At 40.0% G+C, this 25,399-nt stretch overlaps 1 protein-coding gene across 1 annotated transcript; it reads left to right on the plus strand.

The window, feature by feature from the left end:
- The first annotated feature begins 15,942 nt into the window (after positions 1-15,942).
- LOC134314214 (scrapie-responsive protein 1-like) lies at positions 15,943-22,509 on the plus strand. Its single transcript, XM_062994762.1, has 3 exons — positions 15,943-15,983; positions 19,943-20,172; positions 21,959-22,509. Exons 1-3 carry the CDS (start codon positions 15,960-15,962, stop codon positions 22,023-22,025), a joined length of 321 nt encoding a protein of 106 aa, XP_062850832.1. The 5' UTR covers positions 15,943-15,959; the 3' UTR covers positions 22,026-22,509.
- The last annotated feature ends 2,890 nt before the right edge of the window (positions 22,510-25,399 follow it).

A 25,399-nucleotide genomic window follows, 5' to 3' on the forward strand; every position in this document is an offset into this window, starting at 1 on the left:
AGTAGTAGTATTAATTATCATTATTATTATAACTGTTGTGGTAGCTCAGTGGTTAATGTACTAGTAATTATAAGGTTGTCACTGTTGGCAACCTTATTTGAATGCTGAAAATGTAAAAAATCTATATGTTGTTGTTGTACGCAGAAGTCTGAGTTCTATTATTAACAATAGCATTATTATGATTGTTCTTCTTATTATTATTAGGGATGTAATGATGCACCACAAGACAGTACAAAATGGATTCACATGTGTAACGATTCAAATCGGTTTACATGTATAATGAATCAATATTCACTTTAAACAGCAGAGGGCGCTGGCGCTATTCACCTCACCTGGTTGACGTTACTACAGGGTTGCCAGGTTCGGAATTTTCCAGCCAGATGTTTTCATGTGAGGATACCTCTCTACTCTTTGTTTGTATTATTCATTTATTTATTTAATGTGCGATTTGTTTTAAAATTTCATTTACACGAAAAGGGAAACGTGCAGCATTGTTTTGCATAGTTTGTACCTATCTCAGAAATAAAAGGGCATTCATTATTAAGATAAATAAAAGATAAGCACAAATACAGTATTTTATTTTATATTCAAAGAGAAATAATAAAAGGAAACGGTCATAATTTGTCTTCAATTTCATTTTGTTTTAAAAAATCAGGAAAAAATTGTATCGTGAACCCAGTATCGTGAATCGCATGGCATCGTCTGTAGAGTGTATCGTTACATCCCTAATTATTATTATTATTATTGTTGTTATTATTATTATTGCACAATAACAAGTACAATGTATGCAATATGTCATATGTGTACATATGTGTTTTTTAAAAATATACTGTTGTGTCTTCTAGTGATAATGGAGCTCAGAACCTAAGTTTCTTACCCTAAACTGTTACTGAATTGTGATAATAAACATGATTTGATATAAAAGCAACTTTTTTGTGTTTAATTTAAAACTGTCCACATTAACAGACATTTAGAACATTAAAAATACTAGAGGGTGGAGGGGGTATGAAATCAGAAACAGCAATGATTATAAACCACAATAATAGAATGAAACCGTGACTGACACATGCAGACTAACACGTCATTTCACTTACTGTTCTCCCTTTCAGGTACATACTGATTTAGAAAGTGGGTTTCAGATGGATTTCGGACACCGGGACCCCATGTTTATTGGTTACACAAAAGGCTCTGGCAGTGTTAGGGCCTCTCACGGGTGGGCTGGCTGCAGGCAGCCTATTGAGGTCCACCACACCCAGCCGCTTTGATAGCTTTCCACAGAGTGGTTTTGATCATGTTCAGAGAGAGACGCCGCACCTTGTTTAGATGTTGGCGAGGGTGGTCGACACGGTTGGCCTGGCCAACGGACATTTGTTGCAGTTTAAACACTGCATCACACAACATGGAGCGCAGTCGGCAGTGCAGATTAACAATGCAACTGTATCATTGTTTACAACTGGTAACAATTTAGTGGCTAGAGGTAGTAAAATGTGTATAACCATTGTTTCCCAGCCAAGCAACATGACAGAGCTTTACGCATGCCAACGCAGTGCATCAACGCATGCCGCACAGCAAGTGACCCAAGAGCAGACAAAATTAGAAAGTAAACCAAAGCACATTACACAACGGTGGGAAGTAACACGTTCATGCACTTTGATGGCGGTGGGATTTTGGTTTGACTGTTCAAAATTAGATTGTTGCTACATTGGAATATCTTTTTAGGGGTCACCACAGTGGTTAATAACCTCTTTATTTTAATCCAGGCTTGGTTAGGCTATCGGTCACCCCACTCCTGACATAACCAAACATGTCTGTGTAGATGTCCGACCATCCGATAGCACCACTGAGATTAGCACCCAGGATCTCGGCAGTAGTGGGCCAGCATGATTTACCACTGTGCCACCCAAACGCCCCTGTAACATTGGAATAAAAAAGCAACAAAAGGTATTAATCTAGATAAGGATAGCCATACTGCGCACACATCAATAGTTGGCTCTAGTTTATTAGGCTATAGTTGATTAGGGTGTGGCTTTCTGTACACAAAGCTGATCCGCATATGAACTCATCTTGTGCAGGTGGAAAGATGCAGTCAGCTCCTGCACACGTGTCAGAGGGGGCATGTGTCAGTCTTGCTCTCCTCAATCAGGGTGGGGATCAGCATAATAAAATTGGGTTATTGGATACGGTAAGAAAATGCATAAACAATATACACCGATCAGCCATAACATTAAAACCACCTCCTTGTTTCTACACTCACTGTCCATTTAATCAGCTCCACTTACCATATAGAAGCACTTTGTAGTTCTACAATTACTGACTGTAGTCCATCTGTTTCTCTACATACCTTTTAAGCCGCTTTCACCTTGGTCTTCAATGGTCAGGACCCCCACAGGACCACCACAGAGCAGGTATTTGAGTGATGGATCATTCTCAGCACTGCAGTGACACTGACATGGTGGTGGTGTATTAGTGTGTGTTGTGCTGGCATGAGTGGATCAGACACAGCAGTGCTACTGGAGTTTTTAAATACCGTGTCCACTCACTGTCCACTCTATTAGACACACCTACCTAGTTGGTCCACCTTGTAGATGTAAAGTCAGAGACGATCGCTCATCTATTGCTGCTGTTTGAGTCGGTCATCTTCTAGACCTTCATCAGTGGTCACAGGACACTGCCCACAGGGCGCTGTTGGCTGGATGTTCTTGGTTGGTAGACTATTCTCAGTCCAGCAGTGACAGTGAGGTGTTTAAAAACTCCAGCAGCGCTGCTGTGTCTGATCCACTCATACCAGCACAACACACACTAACACACCACCACCATGTCAGTGTCGCTGCAGTGCTGAGAATGATCCAGAATAATACCTGCTCTGTGGTGGTCCTGTGGGGGGTCCTGGCCATTGAAGAACAGGGTGAAAGCAGGCTAACAAAGCATGTAGAGAAACAGATAGACTACAGTCAGTAATTGTAGAACTACAAAGTGCTTCTATATGGTAAGTGGAGTTGATAAAATGGGCCTACTTACATTATTAACAGCTTTCCACAATGTAGTCCCACTAAATAGTGCAATTTGGTTTAGTACATTCTGTTCTGTTAGTAACTTATGCAATTCAATATAAACCTAAGTGCACCAATTTAAGCTGATATTCACTCTTGCGGTCACAAATGTATTTTCCCACTGTAAAATATTTGCCTCAAATTGCTTTTAATGTTTTTATGTTGTTTTTTCTGTACAGAGAAACGTTTTGTAACTGTGAAATGCTTTTTCACATCTGCACAGTTTCTTTTCATGCAGTTTAGAGCAGGATTAATATTGACAATCCCTGCCAAACAAATAATAATAAAGAGCTTTTCAGGACTGAGTAGTTTGTATTTAAACAGCCGCATTACAATAATATGTATATCAGGAAAACCACATTTTACATTGTTTAAATCGAATTAATTAAAAGCAAAAAGCATACATGACCCTAAACCACTGTAAATGATTTCTGTTATTTCTAGCTGTCTGTCTGCCTCAGATAAAACCAATAAGAGAATGAAAACATTGTCAGCTAAATTTGTTAGCCTTGCAGTGGATAAAAGCCTGAATAATAATAATAATAATATTTTGGTTTATAGCTGCTATTCCGGCCACAGTCTACATAAAACTTGGGTTATTTTGTTATTTTTGCAACCAAGTCATCGTTAAAGTATCAGCCAGCAGAGGTTGCAATTGCATCTGTTATGAGGTCCCGTCCGGCTCCCACCTTGTATGAACAAGCCAATCGTTGTTCATGTAGCCGCCAAACCCAGCCGGGTGGCAGAGCTGAGTTTCGAAACGACGAGTTTGACATGTCATCTTGGTTGTGCTAGCATGTTTTACCGCTGTGCCACCTGAACGCCACAGCACTCCTATTTCTATTCGGGCTTGGGACTGACACTTTCGGCCACCCTCTTCCTTGGACATTATCCGATCGTGTCCATGCAGACGCCAGACCAGCTGAGATTTGAACCCTGGATCTCCAGATCTCAGCAGTAGCGAGACACTGTCTACTTCGAATTTACCCTCATAATGTGTTTTAATTTATACAAGTCAAGTCAAATTTATTTATATAGCGCTTTTTGCAATAGACATTGTCTCAAAGCAACTTTACAGAATCCAGGACCAACAGACCAAAAACCCCTATTGAGCAAGCCGAGGGTGATAGTGGCAAGGAAAAACTCCCTTAAAATTACAGGAAGAAACCTTGAGAGGAACCAGACTCAGCAGGGGCCATCCTTCTTGGGTAGCCTGGAGGAAACTTTAAATAAATAGGATTTACACAAATGATACAAACACAAAATTAAATTGAACTGAAAGTTATAACTAGCAAAAAATAATTAGAGTTCTTCATTGTTCAGTTCAGTCTGTGATGAAGTCCGTTGTAAGTTCTTGACATTTTTGGTGCAAACACACCAGGTTTCCATCCCATCTAGCAGGAGAAGCATTGTTGGCACTGCAGTCTCGACTTGCAATCTTCAATAATTTAGTTATTAGACATTTTTTATGTCACACATGCATACAACATAGAATGTTTTGCCAATTATTCAGCTTGTTATGTTTAGCGAAAGAAGGACTGTGTGTATTCCAAGAACAAAAACTTCATGCTATGAGCTGCTTCACTGCAAATGGTATTAAGGCATTACATATAATCAAAGGGAGGAAATGAATAAAGTGAACCAGAACATATAGGAGGAAAATTTAACTTATCAGCCAAGATAATTACACCAGATCTTTCTGTTCACGTTCATTTATTTACGTTAGGACCTGTATGTTTTCCAGATAGTTTGACTTTAGAATAATAGGTGATGAGCTGTTGGGGGAACTTTATCTGGTCAGATTAATCGCTAGTTTTTTTATTTGTACATTAGTCTTTTACTGTGATTCACTGAGAGCAATACATGTGATGTTGTAACCATTACCAGACACATATAAATCAATAACTTTCTTTCTTAAATCTTCCAGAATTTTTAGTTTAGTGCATATAGTGTGCTGATTTTTGAGACCCTTCAGTCCTAGATGTCTAGGCTTCAACGCCACTTATCAATTAAAACTGGTTAACTGGTTGATGGAGTACTTAGATAAACAATTACTTTTTCACACATGGATGTTGGCATTTGATAGCTTTTATTTCCCTTTAATAAATTAATTGTTTAGCAGTTTTAAACTGTATTTTTGTATGCACAAAATGAAGTGTGATGAATCTGCAGGAACAGAAACCTCATAAACATGTCTACGACAAATGTGAGCTATTTTTTTCCCCGCAAACTCACCCCCTCCACACTCCCACGCTATTCCTCCCAGTTCCAGATAACCAGTGTTTTAAGATTCCAAGCCAGTGAGTTTTTATCAGTTCTTAGTGGCTGACTGAAAGACTTTAGACTTTACCATCACTCCATCTATCAATATGCTATTTCAAATGGTAGGTAAAGATCTAGACCCAGTCGTCCCATTACTCTCCCTCCAGTCCACAGTTTTCTCAGTGTCACTCCTATTTTTATTTGTCAGATTTTCAGAAAGCAGTGCAAGAGCACATTGTAGTAACATTATTAAATACCATTAAATACTTTTTTCCCAATTGAATTAGGATTATTTTTTCATCTTAATAAAAACGTATGCCCTAAAAATACGGACCATGGTTGGGAAGAGTTCTAAAGGCATAGGGTGGGCACAGAAGTTATATTTATCACATACAGATTGTTCACTGCACATGACCTGGCTTATAACATTCAAACTGTAAAACGCGGTGGTGGCTGCATCATGCTATGGGGGTGCTTCTCAGTGCCAAGGACAAGAGGATCATTAAAAATTGATGAAGGGGTGCAGCCGAATACAGAATCATCCTTAGAGAAAATCTATTGGGCAGTAGTAACTCAGTGGTTAATGTGGATCAGCCATAACATTAAAACCACCTCCTTGTTTCTACACTCACTGTCCATTTTATCAGCTCCACTTACCATATAGAAGAACTTTGTAGTTCTACAATTACTGACTGTAGTCCATCTGTTTCTCTAAATGCTTTGTTAGCCCCCTTTCATGCCGTTCTTCAATGGTCAGGACCCCCACAGGACCACCACAGAGCAGGTATTATTTAGGTGGTGGATCATTCTCAGCACTGCAGTGACACTGACGTGGTGGTGGTGTGTTAGTGTGTGTTGTGCTGGTATGAGTGGATAAGACACAGCAGCGCTGCTGGAGTTTTTAAACACCTCACTGTCACTGCTAGACTGAGAAAAGCCCACCAACCAAAAATATATCCAGCCTACAGCGCCCCTTGGTCAGCATCCTGTGACCACTGATGAAGGTCTAGAAGATGACCAACTCAAACAGCAGCAATAGATGAGCGATCGTCTCTAACTTTACATCTACCAACTAGGTAGGAGTGTCTAATAGAGTGGACAGTGAGTGGACCATCCATCACTCATATCAGCACAACACACACTAACACACCACCACCATGTCAGTGTCTCTGCAGTGCTGAGAATGATCCACCACCTAAGTAATACCTGCTCTATGGTGGTCATGTGGGGGTCCTGACCATTGAAGAACAGGGTGAAAGCAGGCTAAAAAAAGTATGCAGAGAAACAGATGGACTACAGTCAGTAATTGTAGAACTACAAAGTGCTTCTATATGGTAAGTGGAGCTGATAAAATGGATAGTGAGTGTAGAAACAAGGAGGTGGTCATAATGTTATGGCTGATCGGAGTATATGGTCACAATTGTAAGTCACTCTGGATAAGAATGTAAATGTATCACTCTACATGAGATGAGATTAAGTTAGATGCTGCTTTCTGTCGTAGCTTCCCGATGATTTAAAGAAAACTAGATTAAATAAATTAGAAATGAACACCAGAATATGAAAATAGCAACTCGCAGCTAATATGTGCTTGTAAACGGAATAAAAAATCTCCCATGATCACACTGTGCTAGAGCTCAGAGGGACGAGAGCATCAGCGACAGGTTCTCTGGTTACACAGTGAGATTACACTATCATCAGAGAGCCTCTCTGAACCTGTTGAATTCAGCAGGAGCTTAAGCAGAGGGGCCCACTCCGCCCTTAGAGAGGTTTGCTTTTATGCAGTTGATTCCTGCTTACTGATAGAGCTCATGGGAATGTAAACTTTGTCTAAACTGAGGAGCAGTCCCATGTTATGATGCTCCCACCACCATACTTCACTGTGGGGATGGTCTTCTTGGGTTTTTTCTTTATCAAAACAGCTAAATTATTATTATTACTATAAAAGAGTAAGATTTTTGTTTGGTCTTTTGTGACGGGTGTAGGAATGGAAACTCACTCACTCACTCACTCACTGTCTTAACCGCTTATCCAGTTAGGGTCACAAGGGGGGGGGGGGGGGTGCTGGAGTCTATCCCAGCTTTTCAATGGGCGCAAGGCACACAGTAACACCCTGGACGGGGCGCCAGTCCATCGCAGGACACACACACACACACACATTCACTTATAGGGCAATTCAGTGTCTCCATTTAACCTGACTGCATGTTTTTGGACTGTGGGAGGAAACCCACGCAGACACAGGGAGAACATGCAAACTCAGCACAGAAAGGACCCGGACCACCACGCCTGGAACCCAGGACCTTATTGCTGTGTGCTGACAGTGCTACCCACCGAGCCACCGTGCCGCCCTATATGTATTTAATAATGAACAAACGTGATGAGAGTTCTATGTGGAGAATGGTGCTGAGGATAGAGACCAAGAAGAGGAAGACCAAAAAGGGGGTTCAGGTGATTGGTGTGGCAGAGGAGGATGTTCAGAACAGGGTAAGTTGGAGATGAATGATCTGCCGTGGTGACTCCTAATGGGAGCTGCCATAAGAAGAAGAACGTTTCTCTCTTAACCTTCAATTGCTTAGACAGATTACTGTCACAGTCCTGTTAGTCGCTTTGGATAAAAAAGCGTCCGCTAAATGCTAAAAATGTCAATTTAAATGTACATGCAGGTGAGGTGAATTGGAAATACAAAATAGTTCATGACTTACTGTGTTAACATTAAAACTTGTCAACTGATGAATCTTGTGTAAGCAGTAACTACCTGTTCTGCCATGAATGTAACCAAAGTGTGTAAAACATGACGTTAAAATCCTAATAAATAAATGATATATTTACATTTTCTGCATTTAGCAGACGCCTTTATCCAAAGCAACTTACAGCACTCTGACAGTATACAGTCTAAGCAATTGAAGGTTAAGGGCCTTGCTCAAGGGCCCAACAGTGGCAACCTGGCAGTGGTTGGGTTTGAACCAGGGACCTTCTGCTTACTAGTCCAGTACCTTAACCGCTAGGCTACAACTGCCCTATGAAGTCCAAAAATGTCATGTGTGTATACTGCACTGCAGAGTAAACTAAAAAAAAAACTCAAACAAAAGTGGTTGAATACTTTTACTCCAACCAATCACAAACAGCTTCCTCATAAATCAAGAGTCCAGAATCAGAATGTGAGTTGAAACAGTACCGCTGGTATTTGAGTGAACTGAGCTGACGTGCCATAGTTTAGTCTGTCTGGTCTTAACAGCGACTATAACAGGCCCATAACAGCCAGAAGAGCTTAAAGTGCCATCAAGCACACCCAAATATCACAGCTGTGTTTGGCCTCGTCTGTCAGCGCAACAACTGAGAATGAAACTCAAGAGGCCACTTTGTGACGCCTGTTGCTGTGGAAACCGCCTCATTCTCACGTCACAAGTCTGTGATTCATGGTGTGTGTCGGTGTAACTGCTGCTGAAACACTTTCTCTCAGCAAACACAGCTCTCACACTAAATTGATTGCAATAAATAAAGACTTAGAAATGGTAATATAATGGACATGAGTGCATGGCTCGTTTAAAATGCTAAATCATTTTAGAGTTCCCAGCTGCTAATGAAGATGAATTTTACAGCCTCTGGAACAGAATGCCTATTTGCTTTGAGTATCTCAATGGTATCTCAGAAACATGTGCACGTTTATAAGAACAACCTTTTTAAAACATAGCGCTTACATTAAGCGTTCCATGGCCAACAGCGCCCTCTTGTGTTTGGTAATAAGAAGTTGCATGGTGGCTCAGTGGGTAGCACTGTCTCCTCACAGCAAGAAGGTCCCGGGTCCTTTCTGTGTGGAGTTTGCATGTTCTCCCCGTGTCTGTGTGGGTTTCCTCCGGAAGCTCCGGTTTCACCCCCAATACAAAGACGTGCAAGTGAGGTGTTTGTTTGTTTGTTTATTAGGATTTTAATGTCATGTTTTACACTTTGGTTACATTCATGACAGGAACGGTAGTTACTCATTACACAAGATTCATCAGTTCACAAATTTTAATATCAAACACAGTCATGGACAATTTTGTATCTCCAAATAACCTCACTTGCACGTCTTTGGACTGTGGGAGGAAACCGGAGCCCCCGGAAGAAACCCTCCACACAGGGAGAACATGCAAACTCCACACAGAAAGGACCCAGGACCTTCATGATGTGAGGCGACAGTGCTACCAATCAAGCCACCATGCCGCCCGGACATGAGGTCACCAGTTCAAGATTGCGAATTCAAGTCTCAGCACAGCCAGGTTGCCACTGTTTGCCCCTGAGCAAGGCCCTTAACCCTCGCTGAAATTGTATTCAGTCATAATTCTAAATCACTTTTGATAAAAGCACCTGCTAATTGACCCAAATGTAAATGTAAACGTGTCCTGTCCAGGGTCTGGAGAAAGCTGACTTACTTCGACTCTGATCAGCATAAAGTGGTGGTAAAACAACACTAATGATTAAATTAATTGAATACAAGGGCGGCACGGTGGCTAAGTGGGTAGCACTGTCGCCTCACAGTAAGAAGGTCCTGGGTTCGATCCCCAGGTGGAGCGGTCTGGGTCCTTTCTATGTGGAGTTTGCATGTTCTCCCCGTGTGTGCATGGGTTTCCTCCAGGTACTCCGGTTTTCTCCCACAGTACAAAGCTGGAGCCTAATGGTAACGGTTATTACTGGTTACACAAGATTTATCAGTTCAAAAATTTTATATCAAACACAGTCATGGATCATTTTGAATCTCCAATTTACCTCACTTGCATGTCTTTGGACTGTGGGAGGAAACCGGAGGAAACCCACACAGACTCGGGGAGAACATGCAAACTCCACACAGAAAAGACCTGGATTCCACCTGGGGCTCGAACATGTGAGGCGACAGTGCTAGCCACCATGCCTCCCGGACAGGAGGTTGCCAGTTCAAGGTTGCCTCACAGCAAAAAGGTCCTGGGTTCAAGCCCCAGGTGGGGCGGTCTGGGTCATTTCTGTGTGGAGTTTGCATGTTCTCCCTGTGTCTGCGTGGGTTTCCTTCGAGAGCTCCGGTTTCCTCCCACAGTCCCAAGACATGCAAGTAAATGTGTCCTGTCTGGGGTGTGTTACTGCAATGCGCTGAGTGATTCTGGAGAAAGCGGACTCACCACGACTCTGACCAGGATGAAGTTGTGAAAAAACAACACTAATGATTACATTCATTGATTAAACATAATAAACAATGCAAGGAAATGTATAAATTAGTATCGAATAAAATAATTAGTTAATTATGAAAAAGTTAATATCTAAAATATTCGTAATGATTAAAAATGAAATCACAGCTCTAAAGATTTTCACTTTTGTGATGTGTATGAATGATTTATAAACAAATCTGCACATTTACAAAACTGTGGCAGTTATTTACATTAGATTAGATTAAAATAACTCATATAATTTCAGTAAAAGGTTTCTGGGTACTGCTCATGAATCTTATTTGTAGGTAATTATTATGGTCTTCTCTTCCTTTACAGATGGCATGATGGATGTGACCTGATTATTATTTAAATGCTGTCTTATCATATATACACCGACTAGGCATAACATTATGAGCACTGACAGGTGAAGTGAATAACACTGATTATCTCTTCATCACGGCAGCTGTTAGTGGGGGGGATATATGAGGCAGCAAGTGAACATTTTATCCTCAAAGTTGATGTAAGAAGCAGGAAAAATGGACGAGCGTGAGGATTTGAGTGAGTTTGGTCTGCAGTGGTCAGTATCTATCAAAAGTAGTCCAAGGAAGGAACAGTGGAAAACCGGCGACAGGGTCATGGGCGGCCAAGGCTCATTGATACACGTTGGGAGTGAAGGCTGGCCCGTGTGGTCCGATCCAACAGACGAGCTACTGTAGCTCAAATTGCTGAAGAAGTTAATGCTGGTTCTGATAGAAAAGTGTCAGAATACACAGAGCATCACAGTTTGTTGCGTATGAGGCAGCAAAAGGGGGAACAACACAATATTAGGAAGGTGGTCATAATGTTATGAATCTGGTTTTTAACCCACGCGGTTATGTGAGGTTCCTCCACAAGAGGGAGATGTTAACACAGTTCTGATATACAGGGTGTCCCTGAAGTCTGGATAAGTAGGAAATATCACTAACTATATGTTTACTAAAATACACACATATACAGTATGTTGCATCACAAATAGTGATGCACATTAAAAGTATTATTGATTAAATTGTAATGAATTAAAATGTTGTTGAAAAATGTATTAAAATTGATTGAAAATTAGGACAGTGGTAGCCTAGTGTGTAGAGCTTTTGGCTATCACTTGAAACGTTGAGAGTTTCGAATCCCAGCTCTGTTATGCAGCACCTGTTGGGTCCTTGAGCACAGCCCTTAACCCTGGCTGCTCCAGGGGCGCCGTACAGTGGCTGACCCTGCGCTCTGACCCCAGCCTCCAAACAAGCTGGGATACAGGAAGAAAGAATCTCGTTGTACTGTACGCATGTATATGTATATATGACAAATAAAGGCATTCTATTAAAATATGCATTTTGCGTATGTGTGCAGACTTTAAGGACACCCTGTGTTTTACTTTGACAGTGCAAGAAAAAGAGTGGTACCTATTTACATTCTCCAGAACGTGAGCTACAAAGTTTTAACATCAAAATAGTTTACCTGGATCAATTATTACAGTAGAGTTAATACAATAGAAATCAACATTCTCACTAGTTGGCAGTTCAGATATTTCTGTAGGCAATTATGGCTATTTAAAACCATCAGATGTCTTTACACACTTTCAGCTGCCACGTACAGTAGGTGTCATGTATCATATTTTTTTGGGCTTTTTCAACATTCATTTTGGTTCAGAAAACCCCCAAACATCACAACACAGCTGTGTTTCCTGTGTGACACCTCATTCTGTACATGTGAGTTACACATTTACATCTGTGGCCTTGATCAGGGGCCCAACAGTGGCAACTTGGTGATGGTAGGGCTTGAACCCATCAACCTTGTGATTGCTATGCCAGTACCTTAATGAGCTACTGCCGCCCTTACACATCAAATCTCAGACGCTTTTATCCAAAGCAACTTAAAGTACTGTGACAGTCTAAGCAGTATACTGTCTACGCAATTGAGGGTTAAGGGCCTTGCTCAAGGGACCAACAGTGGCAACCTTGAACCAGTGACCTTTCGATTACTAGTCCAGTTTCTTAACCACTAGGCTGCAACTGCCTATTTTTTATTCCCCACATCTCATATTCATGGCATTATAATAATTATTTTAATGTTTTATTATTATCATGCAAATCAAAATAAATTTGATTTGACTTGACTGCAGAAAAACGTAATGAAATGTACAATAAAAACACTAATTATACATACACATAAACAATTAATTGTATTTTAAAATAATACATTCCAGCAGGATAAATGGGCGAATCTTAACCACAATGCTGTAAAAGCTTAAAAAAAGAGTACTGTACACCAAAATGCCAATTTTCTACGATTTTTACTATAGTAAAGTAATGACGGTAGGTGGCGCAGCTGCAAAAAAGTTTGTGAACCCTTGAACAATCACTAGCTTTTCATTCTTTTCCATACTGAGCTCTAAATGATTAATGACTACATATTATAAAGACAATTATAATTATAAATGAGTACAAATTAAGGTAATTTTAAATGTATACATGAACAGTATAGTATATCCTTACATTTACATCTTCTGCATTTAGCAGACGCCTTTATCCAAAGCGACTTACATTACTGGGACAGTATACAGTCTGAGCAATTGATGGTTAAGGGCCTTGCTCAAGGGCCCAACAGCAGCAGCCTGGCAGTGGTGGGGCTTGAACCAGCGACTTTCTGATTACTAGTCAAGTACCTTAACCGCTCTGTAAATGCTTGCGGCAATGAAAACGTTGAGCTTCTTTAAGGTATTGTTAAAGTAACTAGCAGGTAGGATAAAGAGGTACTTGAATCTTTTTTGCAGACGTCAGACACAACACATTTTTGTTTGTTTTGTTGTTTAATAAGTCTTACCGAGGGGATTCACCATGCAAAATACTAAATTAAATACAAACTGCAGACCCAAAGCAATATTTTACATCAGATGTCAGACCTGAGATCAGCTGTGTGAAAGAAAAACTACTTAGGCAGGGCTACAGAAACCTAAAGACCACAATAACCTCAGCAGAGAAAACCACCAATCATCTGTTGTCGCTACTACTGGATCAGACACAGCAGCGCTGCTGGAGGTTTCAAATACCGTGTCCACTCACTGTCCAGTCAGAGATGATCGCTCATCCATTGCTGCTGTTTGAGTTGTTCATCTTCTAGACCTTCATCAGTGGTCACAGGACGCTGCCCACGGGGCGCTGTTAGCTGGATATTTTTGGTTGGTGGACTATTCTCAGTCCAGCAGTGACAGTGAGGTGTTTAAAAACTCCAGCAGCGCTGCTGTGTCTGATCCACTTATACCAGCACAACACACACTAACACACCACCACCATGTCAGTGTCACTGCAGTGCTGAGAATGATCCACCACCTAAATAATACCTGCTCTGTGGTGGTCCTGTGGGGGTCCTGACCATTGAAGAACAGCATGAAAGGGGGTAACAAAGCATGCAGAGAAACAGATGGACTACAGTCAGTAATTGTAGAACTGCAAAGTGCTTCTGTATGGTAAGTGGAGCTGATTAAATGGACAGTGAGTGTAAAAACAAGGAGGTGGTTTTAATGTTATGGCTGATCAGTGTATAATGTGAATCTTTGTAGTGTGTCCTATTACTTTTGATTTATCTAACTTGATACTGAGGCCTTAATTACCTTCAGGAATAATAAAGTCTATCTATCTATCTATCTATCTATCTATCTATCTATCTATCTATCTATCTATCTATCTATCTATCTATCTATCTATCTATCTATCTATCTATCTATCTATCTATCCATCAGAAACAGACATTAGGACATTTACATATGGTACATGTGTGTATTTGTGTGAAACGAAGCATAATATGTCTTTTGAACTCATTTTAATTTAACCTGATCTGAACCAAAAAGCTCTTTGAGATAATACTGTTTAAAAGGTGCTGTGGAGAAGATATCATCATCAGCTTATCAAAACAGAAGCTTTACTATAGTGTGAAAGTGAGTCCAGTATTCTGTGACTTCATTTTCAATAGTGAATAATGGCAACACTCCATGCATGACATGGCTCATACAGATACCCCCTCTATGTTAGTGTGTGGTGCTTTGTGCTCCAGGCAAATCTGCATATTAATACAACCTACTCACTTAGTCCAGTCATTTATTCAGTGTCTCGGGACACTCTCGCTGAGCGTGAGCACAGTGATTACAAATGGTTTATTGTTTTTATGGCATTATCATTTAGTCTGACTGACTGACCAGTACTCAAGAGTACTAAAGACACTTGTCACTGGAGGTGTTATGAATAAAGACATTGCACCAAAGTACCAATACCGAGGCTGTCGAAAAATAGTGCAGAATATTTTGTACTATGTTTTTGGAACAATAAAGTACATAACATTATGACCACCTTCCTAATACAGTATTGTGTTTGTCCCCCTTTTGCTGCCAAAACAGCCTTGACCCATTAAGGCATGGACTCCACTAAACCCCTTAAGGTGTGCTGTGTTATCTGGCACCAAGATGTCAGCATCAGATCCTTCAACTCCTGTAAGTTGTGAGGTTTGGCCTCCATCGGTCTTGTTTTTCCAGCACATGCTCGATTTGATCGAGATCTGGGGACCAAGTCATTCGGAGACCAAGTCAACACCTCAAATTCATTGTTGTGCTCCTCAAACCATTCCTGAATAATAATAGAAGATGATAGCCATATTATCCATGCTAAACAGTTTGAATCATTCTTGCGTAATGTATGCTGGTTAGAATGTTACGTTTTCATGAGAAAGAAAGCAACACATGTTTTTGTTGATGTGAAATCCAACACATATACTGTATATGCATGCTGTACAGATACTGTATTTGTAGACGATTTCCAATGTCTCTCTATCTATCTATTTCCTCGACTGCTCCCGTTAGGGGTCGCCGGCGGATCTTAATCCGCATTATTGATTTGGCACAGTTTTTATGCCGGATGCCCTTCCTGGCACAACTCTCCCTATGTATCCGGACTTGGGACCGGCACTACAATGCACTGGCATGTTTTTGGACTGTGGGAGGAAACCGGAGCACCCAGAGAAAACCCACGCAGACACGGGGAGAACATGCAAACTCCACACAGAAAGGACCCGGACCGCCCCACCTAGGGATCGAACCCAGGACCTTCTTGCTGTGAGGCGACAGTGCTACCCACTTAGACACCGTGCCACCCACGATTTCCAAACAGTCATCCGAAATGTTAAAAAGGTAAAAATCATGCATTGATGTCCAGGTGTATTTTCATATTTATATTACACGTGTTTTTACTTATAAAAATAACCTCATTATGCAAGGATAACAGTTTGGATTATCAGAGTGGAAATGAGTATATAACCAGCGTGTTTACATAATGCAAGAGAGAGAGAGAAAGAGAGAGAGAGGGGGAGAAAGAGAGAGAGAGAAAGAGAGAGAGAGCATGACAGCGAGAGGATATAAAGAAATGACTGTGTTGAACCCAGAGTCTCAGAGTTGATGCTCTCATATTTAACAGGGATTTTCATGCGGGTGGACAGACACATACAGGTAAGCCAGCACTGATGCGGCATAACTACACATGGGTATTACAAACAATATTAATATTTAATAATAACATAATTTATAACTTCATTTTCCACCTAATGTGTTTTCTTGTAATCAATAATGTTTAATTGTTTATCATACAGTTAAATCAAACATTTACACATGGCAGTATTGATACCTTTTAATTTTCTGTGACAGAATGAATGTAGACAAAAGTGGTCGTGCACTGTAATCTCCAAAGCATGGTGGTATAAAGTGTCAATCATCTTCTGGACGATCTTAAATCACGATCGACCTGGTTTTGACCTGTTTAATGGGACCATTCAGAGGCGGCACGGTGGCTAAGTGGGTAGCACTGTCACCTCACAGCAAGAAGGTACTCGGTTCGATCCCCAGGTGGGGTGGTCCAGGTCCTTTCTGTGCGGAGTCTGCATGTTCTCCCCGTGTCTGCGTGGGTTTCCTCCTGGTGCTCCAGTTTCCTCCCACAGTCCAAAAACATGCAGCCAGGCTAACTGGAGACACTGAATTGTCCTATAGGTAAGGCAAGGCAAGGCAAGTTTATTTGTATAGCACCTTTCATACACAGTGGCAATTCAAAGTGCTTTACATAAGGAAAAATTAAAAGTGTTAAAACATTCCTGGGATCTAGAACCTCAGAAAGACTTCTTGCAAACATTTAGTTACAATTAAGACAACATGAAATTCAAACAAGAGAGATAAAAATTAAGAACATGAAAAATTAAAAGAAAATATTGTAAAAAGGTACCTAGCCTCTAGGATGCATACAGTGCATTATATTACCGGTACCAAGCCCGGATAAATAGGGAGGGTCGTGTCAGGAAGGGCATCCGGCGTAAAAACTGTGCCAAATCAATAATGCGAATCACGATCCGCCGGCGACCCCTAACGGGAGCAACCGAGGAAATAGGAATGGGACCATTCAGCCTTATTTTATAGACAGAGAATTCTAGAGTTATAGTCGACCATAATCACAAAGTCAATTGATGGAATCAAACGTTCTACATCAATAAATGAATATGCTATAAATCATGTTTCTTGGACAGTTTGTAAAATGCATGAAAGCAAGAATCTGTGATTTGATGATGATTCTTGATCTTTTCCAACATTTCCAACATTTTTACTGATCAACTTCATTGTATTGTTTCACTGTAAATATTTAGAGACATTTACAATTTGATTCCTGCAACACACTAAAAAAGTCGGCACACTTTTTACACTGAGGACACCAGAATTTCTGCCCTTTCTTGCATGACTCAGGACTCTGTGGCACCATACATTTTAAATAACAGATAGATCTGGACCTCAGGCAGGCCGCACAAGCACTCTGTGTGTACGAAGCCACACTGTTGTAGCATGTGCAGATTAAGGCCTGGCATTGTCTTGCTGAAATGACCACAGACTTCCCAGGAAAAGATGTTGTCCTGATGGTACCTTCACTCATTTAACATTTTCATATACTGCGGTGATGAAATTGAAGTGAATTGATTTGTATCATTTGATTAAAATTGACAAATTTCTAACACTCTCTAAGGCTACTTGAATATATCTGTTCTGCACATCCGGATCTGGATACTTTCATGTTTTGTACATTTTTGTTGACACAATTGCTAAAGCTCTATCAGACTAGATAAAGACCATCAGTATACAGCAAGTTTACATCCTGCCACAGATTATTACTCAGATTGAGATGTAGGCTTTAATAATTTCTATTGTAGCACAACACTGGTTCTTGGTTTTAACCCATTCCAGTGTAGCTTTGGTGGTATGTTTAGGCTTACTGTACTGCTGAAAGGGAAACTCAACGCCAGTCTCAGGTCTCAGCGATCATGATTGCCCTGTGATCGCCCACGTCCCAGTATCTGATGCTGGCGAGCATAAATAACTCGGTGCTGCCGCCTCCATGCATCACTTTGGGAGTGGTGTTGGGTTCCTGCCAGACAATTTCTAGTTTCCTGTTCCACATTTACTGTGTATACAACATGCCAAATGAATCTGAAAAGGCTTTTCTGTCAAATAACGGCTTTCTTTTTGCCACTCTTTTATAAAGCCTTGCTTTGTGGAGTGTTTAAAGATATGGTTGTTCTATAATCAGCGCCATATGAGCTTTGGATCTCTTTTTGGCCTGTGGCCTTTTGTTTGCTACTCTGACTAATAGCTTTTTTACACAGATTTTTTGTAGACAGCATTCTTTTTACAGAGTCAATGTTGTACTATATTCTGTTCATTTTTAAACAATGCTCTGTGGGACGTTTGGGATTTTTTATGACCAGATTATACACAAACTTTATATATTTTTTAAACTTCAGTATTATGGTCTGTTTCGATAAGATCTGTCAGACTCGCCACAGCAGATCATTCTGGTCTGCATACCTGATTTGGCACAGTTTTTATGCCTCCTTATTTTATCCAGACTTGAGACTGGCAGTGGGAGAACACTGACAGATTTGAACCCCTGATCATGATGATTTTACTGCTGCACCACAGATTCATGACAAAGAATTCAGATTAAAAAAATATCATTTAAATTTTTAATATTACATAATATTACATATTTTTATGTATTAATAGACCCAATCCACTTGATGTCACGGGGCAACTAATTTTTGTTTTGTGTATTCTGTCCATTAGTATAAATAGAGCTGCTGGTGTACTGGTGTACTCAAACTTTAAGTAGAACTACATTTACTTGCAATAAATGGTAGCCTAGTAGGTAGACCTATGGGTTGCCAACTGCATGGCTGTGGGTTTGAATCCTGGCTCTGCAATGCAGTCAGACTCTTAAGCAACACCCCTAACCCTCTCAGCTCCAGGGGTGCTGTACATACAGTATGTGATATGTGGAAAAAGAATTTTATTGTACTGTACATGTGTATATGACAAATAAAGGTGTTCTATGTTATATATCAAAACAACTATTTTACAAAACTAAATAGTTAACTTTTAACCTTTTAAACGTTTTGCCACCCCTGCATGAGGTGTTTTGTAGTATGTATTTGCTATCATAACAACACTGTCTGCTCTTGTAATGCTTGATGCAACTGGATTCTCAAGACAGGGAACCTGAAAGCAGTTTCTTAAAACAGCATTTCTCCAGATCTAGCTCCTAGATTCTATTTTGTAAATGTTCACTGGCTAGAGATTTGGCCAACACGGTAACATTTTAGGGTCTCCTGGATCATCAGGGTCTACAGGATGCCCCCTTTCTGCCAGCAAGTTAGTGTGTGGTGTTTACTGGATTGTGCTGAAACTGGGGAACTGTGTTCTATGGTCAGATAAAATAAAAGGAGCTCATAGTAATAAACACCTAAGATGGGTTTAATGTAAAATTAGGAACGGTCAACAGAATGTATGTTTTTGTGTGTTGGAGGATCTGTAAGCTTTTGTTTTCTTAAACTGCATAAAGTATCAGCATGTTTTAAATAAAAATGCGCCTTTTGTAATGGAGCTAATGAGATGCATTTGGAATTTCCAGCAGTATAGTGATCCAAAGGATACCTTACTCTGCACACAAAATAGATTGATTAGCACTGAATCAAGATTGACCATTGGCCATGACCACCACAGGCTTCTAATCTTAAACCAGTTAAAAAACTGTGGGTTAAACTGAAAAAGTTCCACAAAAAGTCACTCTCAGATTCTCTGCTCTGAATTTTCCCATCACATCAAGAATTTCTGGAAAAAATATTGGCAGATAAAGGCACAAAGGTACATAATTCTGGGTGCCATTAACTGTGACAAGGTTTAAATATATTTTTATGTTTTACCCCTCTTTACCAGGGGTCCCAATAATTCAGGAGCTGCATCCACACAGTCCACAGTTCTGAATGAACAAAAGTGTAATTTGACCATTACTCTCACCAATTACAATTATGTTTGTCATCTCTTCCACTGTCATATTGCTTAATTATTGATGCTTCATTTCTTTTGCTTATTACCTAAAGGATCAGAGAATGAAAGTATTACTCTTTACCGCCGTTCTCCTGCACATGGGTTACACGATTCCACAAAACCGCTTGTCCTGCTACAAAAAGGTCCTGAAAGACAGTGAGTGCCCTAATGTCGGACAGGACAGGATGAGACGCATCGACTCACTACAGAACCACTACTGGGAAGACAACGACTGCACCGTGGTGTGTTACTGTAACTTCAGAGAGCTGCTCTGCTGCCCCAGGTATTGGCACTGTTTGACCACTAGATGTTGCGTCTTGTAAAGTTGTGACCCAGAGTGAACCTCAGAGGATGAAAGGCTGTGGGAACCAGCCACAGACTAAAAGTGATACCATTGTACCTAGCATGAGTTTCCTATTAATAAACAGCACAGCATGAACGTTGCCCTACTTCTCTGACTCACAGACCTAATGAGCCACAGGGCACATTCAGACACAAATACCACCTAAAAATAGAGCATTAATATACTCTTATAAAACATAATTAAAACAATTCGCTCAGGTCCATGAATAAAGTAGGATATTTAATGATTCTGTAAAATAAGAACAGATCTAAATGATTACTAATATGCAGACATTTAAAGACAACCATTGTCAAGTGTCTTAGTGAAGCGTTCAGGGCAGCTGCCTTGACATAGAATCTAGAGGTGTATTAAACTATTATATAACATTATTTTCCCTTAAATTGTTTGTATAACAATGGTCAATCACTCTCACACATTGCTACTATCATCTACAAATTCTCAACTGAGATCCCTAAAAAGGATCACCCCCTAGTCATCCTCCTAACTGTGCATTGTGAATCATTTTTCAAATAGGTTCATCACGGCTCCAGTCAAATGAAACACTGGAAAATTAAGTCATGGAGCTTCATTTTGTTTTATAGTCAATGCTATGCTATGAAAGTCAACTGATTTGTGTAGTTTCTATAATGTTAAATGACTTATTAAACCTATATACACAGATTAGCCATAACATTAAAACCACCTCCTTGTTTCTACACTCACTGTCCATTTTATCAGCTCCACTTACCATATAGAAGCACTTTGTAGTTCTACAATTACTGACTGTAGTCCATCTGTTTCTCTGCATGCTTTGTTAGCCCCCTTTCATGCTGTTCTTCAATGGTCAGGACCCCCACAGGACCACAATATATCCAGCCAACAGCGCCCCGTGGGCAGCGTCCTTTGACCACCGATGAAGGTCTAGAAGATGACCGACTCAAACAGCAGCAATAGATGAGCGATCGTCTCTGACTTTACATCTACAAGGTGGACCCACTAGGTAGGAGTGTCTAATAGAGTGGACAGTAAGTGGACGGTATTTAAAAACTCCAGCAGCACTGCTGTGTCTGATCCACTCATACCAGCACAACACACAGTAACACACCATTACCATGTCAGTGTCACTGCAGTGCTGAGAATGATCCACCACCTAAATAATACCTGCTCTGTGGTGGTCCTGTGGGGGTCCTGACCATTGAAGAACAGCATGAAAGGGGGCTAACAAAGCATGCAGAGAAACAGATGGACTACAGTCAGTAATTGTAGAACTATAAAGTGCTTCTATATGGTAAGTGGAGCTTTATTTATTAGCTTTTTATCTATCATTACTGAATCTCAATAAATCTGAAGCTGACCATAATTCATTTAAATGAACTCACATCACCCACGCCGGTTACAACAGATCCATCAATTATGTGGCCAGCAAAGTACATAAACTGAAAATCTAAATCAATTTAGGGTGACAGGATTTACTGTGGCTTTTGACGTAGAACTGTCACACATTCAAACTGTCTTATAATCAATTGTGCACCCAATTGATTTATGAATTAATTTAAACACATTTTGGTTTATTCTATGCTTAATAAAGACAAGGATGTAATTTGTCCTGTTTGCGATATTTTACTTTCTTAAAACAGTACTTTACAACAAACTGGATAACGTTTATCCTTAAAGCAAAGTTAATTCATTATAGCTATTAAGTTTAAAAACGCTATTTTTGTTTCAGGCAAATCTTCTTTGGACCAAAGATCTCCTATGTGATTCCATGCAAAACATCTGAACTTGCACTCTGAGGGCAGAGCACCATTCCATGCTACTTCTCTTGTTCATCATACAGTAATACTGTTGACAATAAACATAATCTAAATAATATAAAGTGTTTAATGCCACAATACAGTACGGGGAAGAGGTATTGTACCATCAGGACTAACAGGCTAAGGGATAGCTTTTTCCCTAGAGCCGTAGCCGCCATCACCTTCCCCCACACACACACACACATGTGGAGGCACGCGCACACTTGGAGCTGGAACTTACGTCCCCCTACTAAACACACTCACTCACAGGACTTGAATTAAACTGGTCAAGAACTAATACTATCACTACTGACAATCTGTTATAAATTATTATACAGAATGTGCTATGTGTGACTGCTATATATGTATGCATTAGCCTGAATTGTCTTTCTTTTTCTTTTTTAAGCTGTGTTTTTAGAGTGCCAACTAAATTTCGTTGTAGAAATACAATGACACATAAACTTTTAATACTTTAACCATATAAGCTCTCTGGAAACTAAAAAAATGAATAAAAATGATAAGCATTAAAGAAAATAGCCAACAGTTTTATTTATTTCATAAAAATGTTTTACACTATGGAAGTGGTTACTGTAAATAGTATTTTTCTTTTTCTGGAAATACATAAATAAGGTATTTTTAAGTAAAAATGTTTTATTGTAGGCAAAGTAAGCACTCGGGTGGCGCAACAGTAAATTACACTATAGCTTACTCCAGGCGAGATTCAGTGTTCTAATTCCCAGCAGTTCTATCAGCTATGATTGGCTATGTTTGAGGGTATGTGGATGAGGATCTGTAATGGATTGGCATTATGTACTGGGTGTGTTACTGCATTGTGCCCAGTGATTCAGTGACCCTGACCAGGGTAAAGTGGTTGCATGAAATAAAAAGAAATAAAAATAAAGGGTCATGGGCGGCCAAAGCTACTTGATGCACGTGGGGAGCGAAGGCTGGCCCGTGTGGTCCGATCCAACAGACGAGCTACTGTAGCTCAAACTGCTGAAGAAGTTATTGCTGGTTCTGATAGAAAGGTGTCAGAAAACACAGAGCACCACAGTTTGTTGCGTATGGGGCTGCATAGCCGCAGACCAGTCAGGGTGCCCATGCTGACCCCTGTCCACAGCTGAAAGCGCCAATAATGGGCACGTGAGCATCGGAACTGGACCACGGCGCAATGGAAGAGGGTGGCCTGGTCTGATGAATCATGTTTTCTTTTACGTCACGTGGCTGTAACGCCGGGTGTGTGTGCGTCGCTTACCTGGGGAACACACGGCACCAGGGTGCACTATGGGAGGAAGGCAAGCGGGCGGATGCAGTGTGATGCTTTGGGCAATGTTCTGCTGGGAAACCTTGGGTCCTGCCATCCATGTGGATGTTACTTTGACACGTACCACCTACCTAAGCATTGTTGCAGACCATGTTTATCCTTTCATGGAGACGGTTCCCTGATGGCTGTGCCCTCTTTCAGCAGGATGATGCGCCCAGCCACAAAGCAAAAATGCTTCAGGAACGGTTTGAGGAGCACAACAACCAGTTTGAGGTGTTGACTTGGCCTCCAAATTCCCCAGATCTCAATCAAATCGAGCATACAAATCAAATCAAATTAAATCACTTTATTGTCACGTCACATTAACGCAGGTGTGAAAGGTGAGTGAAAATCTTAGGTGCATAGTCCCTCACAGTTGCAATACACATTAATTACAAAAAATATACACATTAACTTACATAAAACTTATATAAAACTTACATAAAAGTAGCACCATGTGATTAAAGACTCTTTATGTACAGATGTACAAAAATGATAAAATGTGAATGAATATAAATATATAAAATTTTGAATAATAAGTCTGAGATGTATAGTTATTGTACAAGATATGAGTTATTCATGGTATGTGTGCAGGTGTGGTGAATATAGTTCGAGTGAGTAAAGTATATTATAATATATTATAGTATATTATATAGTACAGTATATATACAGTATATACTGTATGTCGTTATTCACTGAAGCTTAGCTAGAAAATGACATTTTTGAGGTAAATATTATTGTTTATGTGTAAATGGTGTCTTGGTAGTGTATGAAAATTTACCAGATACATGGGGGGGCTAAATAAATGTTAAATACCACATTTCAAAGGAACAAAACTTTTTAGTAAGTGTATGCCTTAAGAAAAAGGTCCCAAGTAATAAACATGTTGACGCTTTAAATATTTCAGTATAGAATTTAGCAGCTGATCAATGTACTGACTTTTACAATCCAATCTGCAACATTTTGAAAACATGTAATTGGTGTAATGAAAGTAAAAATTATTAATGCTTTAGCTGGTATGCTACTCCTAATTTTATTCTCTTGAGCAACACCCACCTAACACAGATATTCAGATAGGCCAATTTGCCCCCTTCGTACACACCTTTTGTGTTCTCTGAAAACTCTGAGCTGTTCATTCAATAGTAATGTGGCAACTTCAAAGTGCTGTGGCACCTCAGGTTCTCCTGGGGTTTTTCTATTGTTTAAAAACACTGGGCTGCCATTATCTCTCCATCCCAAGTGCTGGAGGGGGAAAGTGAGAAGTGTTTTCTAGTGCTTGGTAAACATACAGGACTATGGTAACAGTATGATGGTAATTGCAGCCTAGACACTTTAGCATGTGAGAATGTCCTTCATTGTGCTTTGAGCCTTCCAAATGGAGCAAATACATCTAAGCCACAGTCAACCTTAATGTAGTTTTAAACAGGTTTATTTTAAATAATTTGTTTCCTTGCTGCTGAGATTCCAAAATTTGTATATATTTTCACAACAGTTTAAACAAGGAAAGTACTATAATATAATAATTATTTGTCATAATTGTTTAGCTATTTTAGAAACACAGGTAGTACAAGTTGTAGCCACAGCTCAAGTCAAAGGTTTACATACACTAGGACAATTGTTTTTCTTTTTTGTGACTGAATTGAACTTTCTTGTCATTAGATTAATCAGCATCTCAACATGTGTGGCATTACCATCGGGTCCTTCAACTTCTGTACCATGCAAAGTGATTCGTCCTACAGTGGTAGCTCAGTGCTTTTGGGTACTGAACTATTGACGTCAAGCCCCACAGCTAACACTGTTATAAGTTTATTATGTTTTCCAAAACAATATGTACACACGTCATATACACATCTTTTTTTTTACTGATTCTGGACCATTTCCCACCAAGTAAACATTAAGCCTAGCAGATAAGGTACTGGACTAGTAATTAAAAAGTGGCTGCCAGGTTGTCACTGTTGGGCCCTTGAGGAAGGCCCTTAAGCCACAATTGCTTAGACTGTAAGTCGCTTTGGATATAAGCATCTGCTAAATCTTAAAAATTTAAATGTAATTTGATTATGCATAAACTGAA

The sequence above is a fragment of the Trichomycterus rosablanca genome, chromosome 5 (genome assembly GCF_030014385.1).
Source record: "Trichomycterus rosablanca isolate fTriRos1 chromosome 5, fTriRos1.hap1, whole genome shotgun sequence".
Classification (NCBI taxonomy): Eukaryota; Metazoa; Chordata; class Actinopteri; order Siluriformes; family Trichomycteridae; genus Trichomycterus; species Trichomycterus rosablanca.

Excerpts from the sequence above, each read along its gene's own strand:
- LOC134314214 (XM_062994762.1), top strand. The coding sequence starts at position 15,960 with ATGCGGGTGGACAGACACATACAG. Across the intron at positions 15,984-19,942 it reads GGGTGGACAGACACATACAG|GATCAGAGAATGAAAGTATT; the intron begins GTAAGCCAGCAC and ends TATTACCTAAAG. Across the intron at positions 20,173-21,958 it reads GAGCTGCTCTGCTGCCCCAG|GCAAATCTTCTTTGGACCAA; the intron begins GTATTGGCACTG and ends TTTTTGTTTCAG.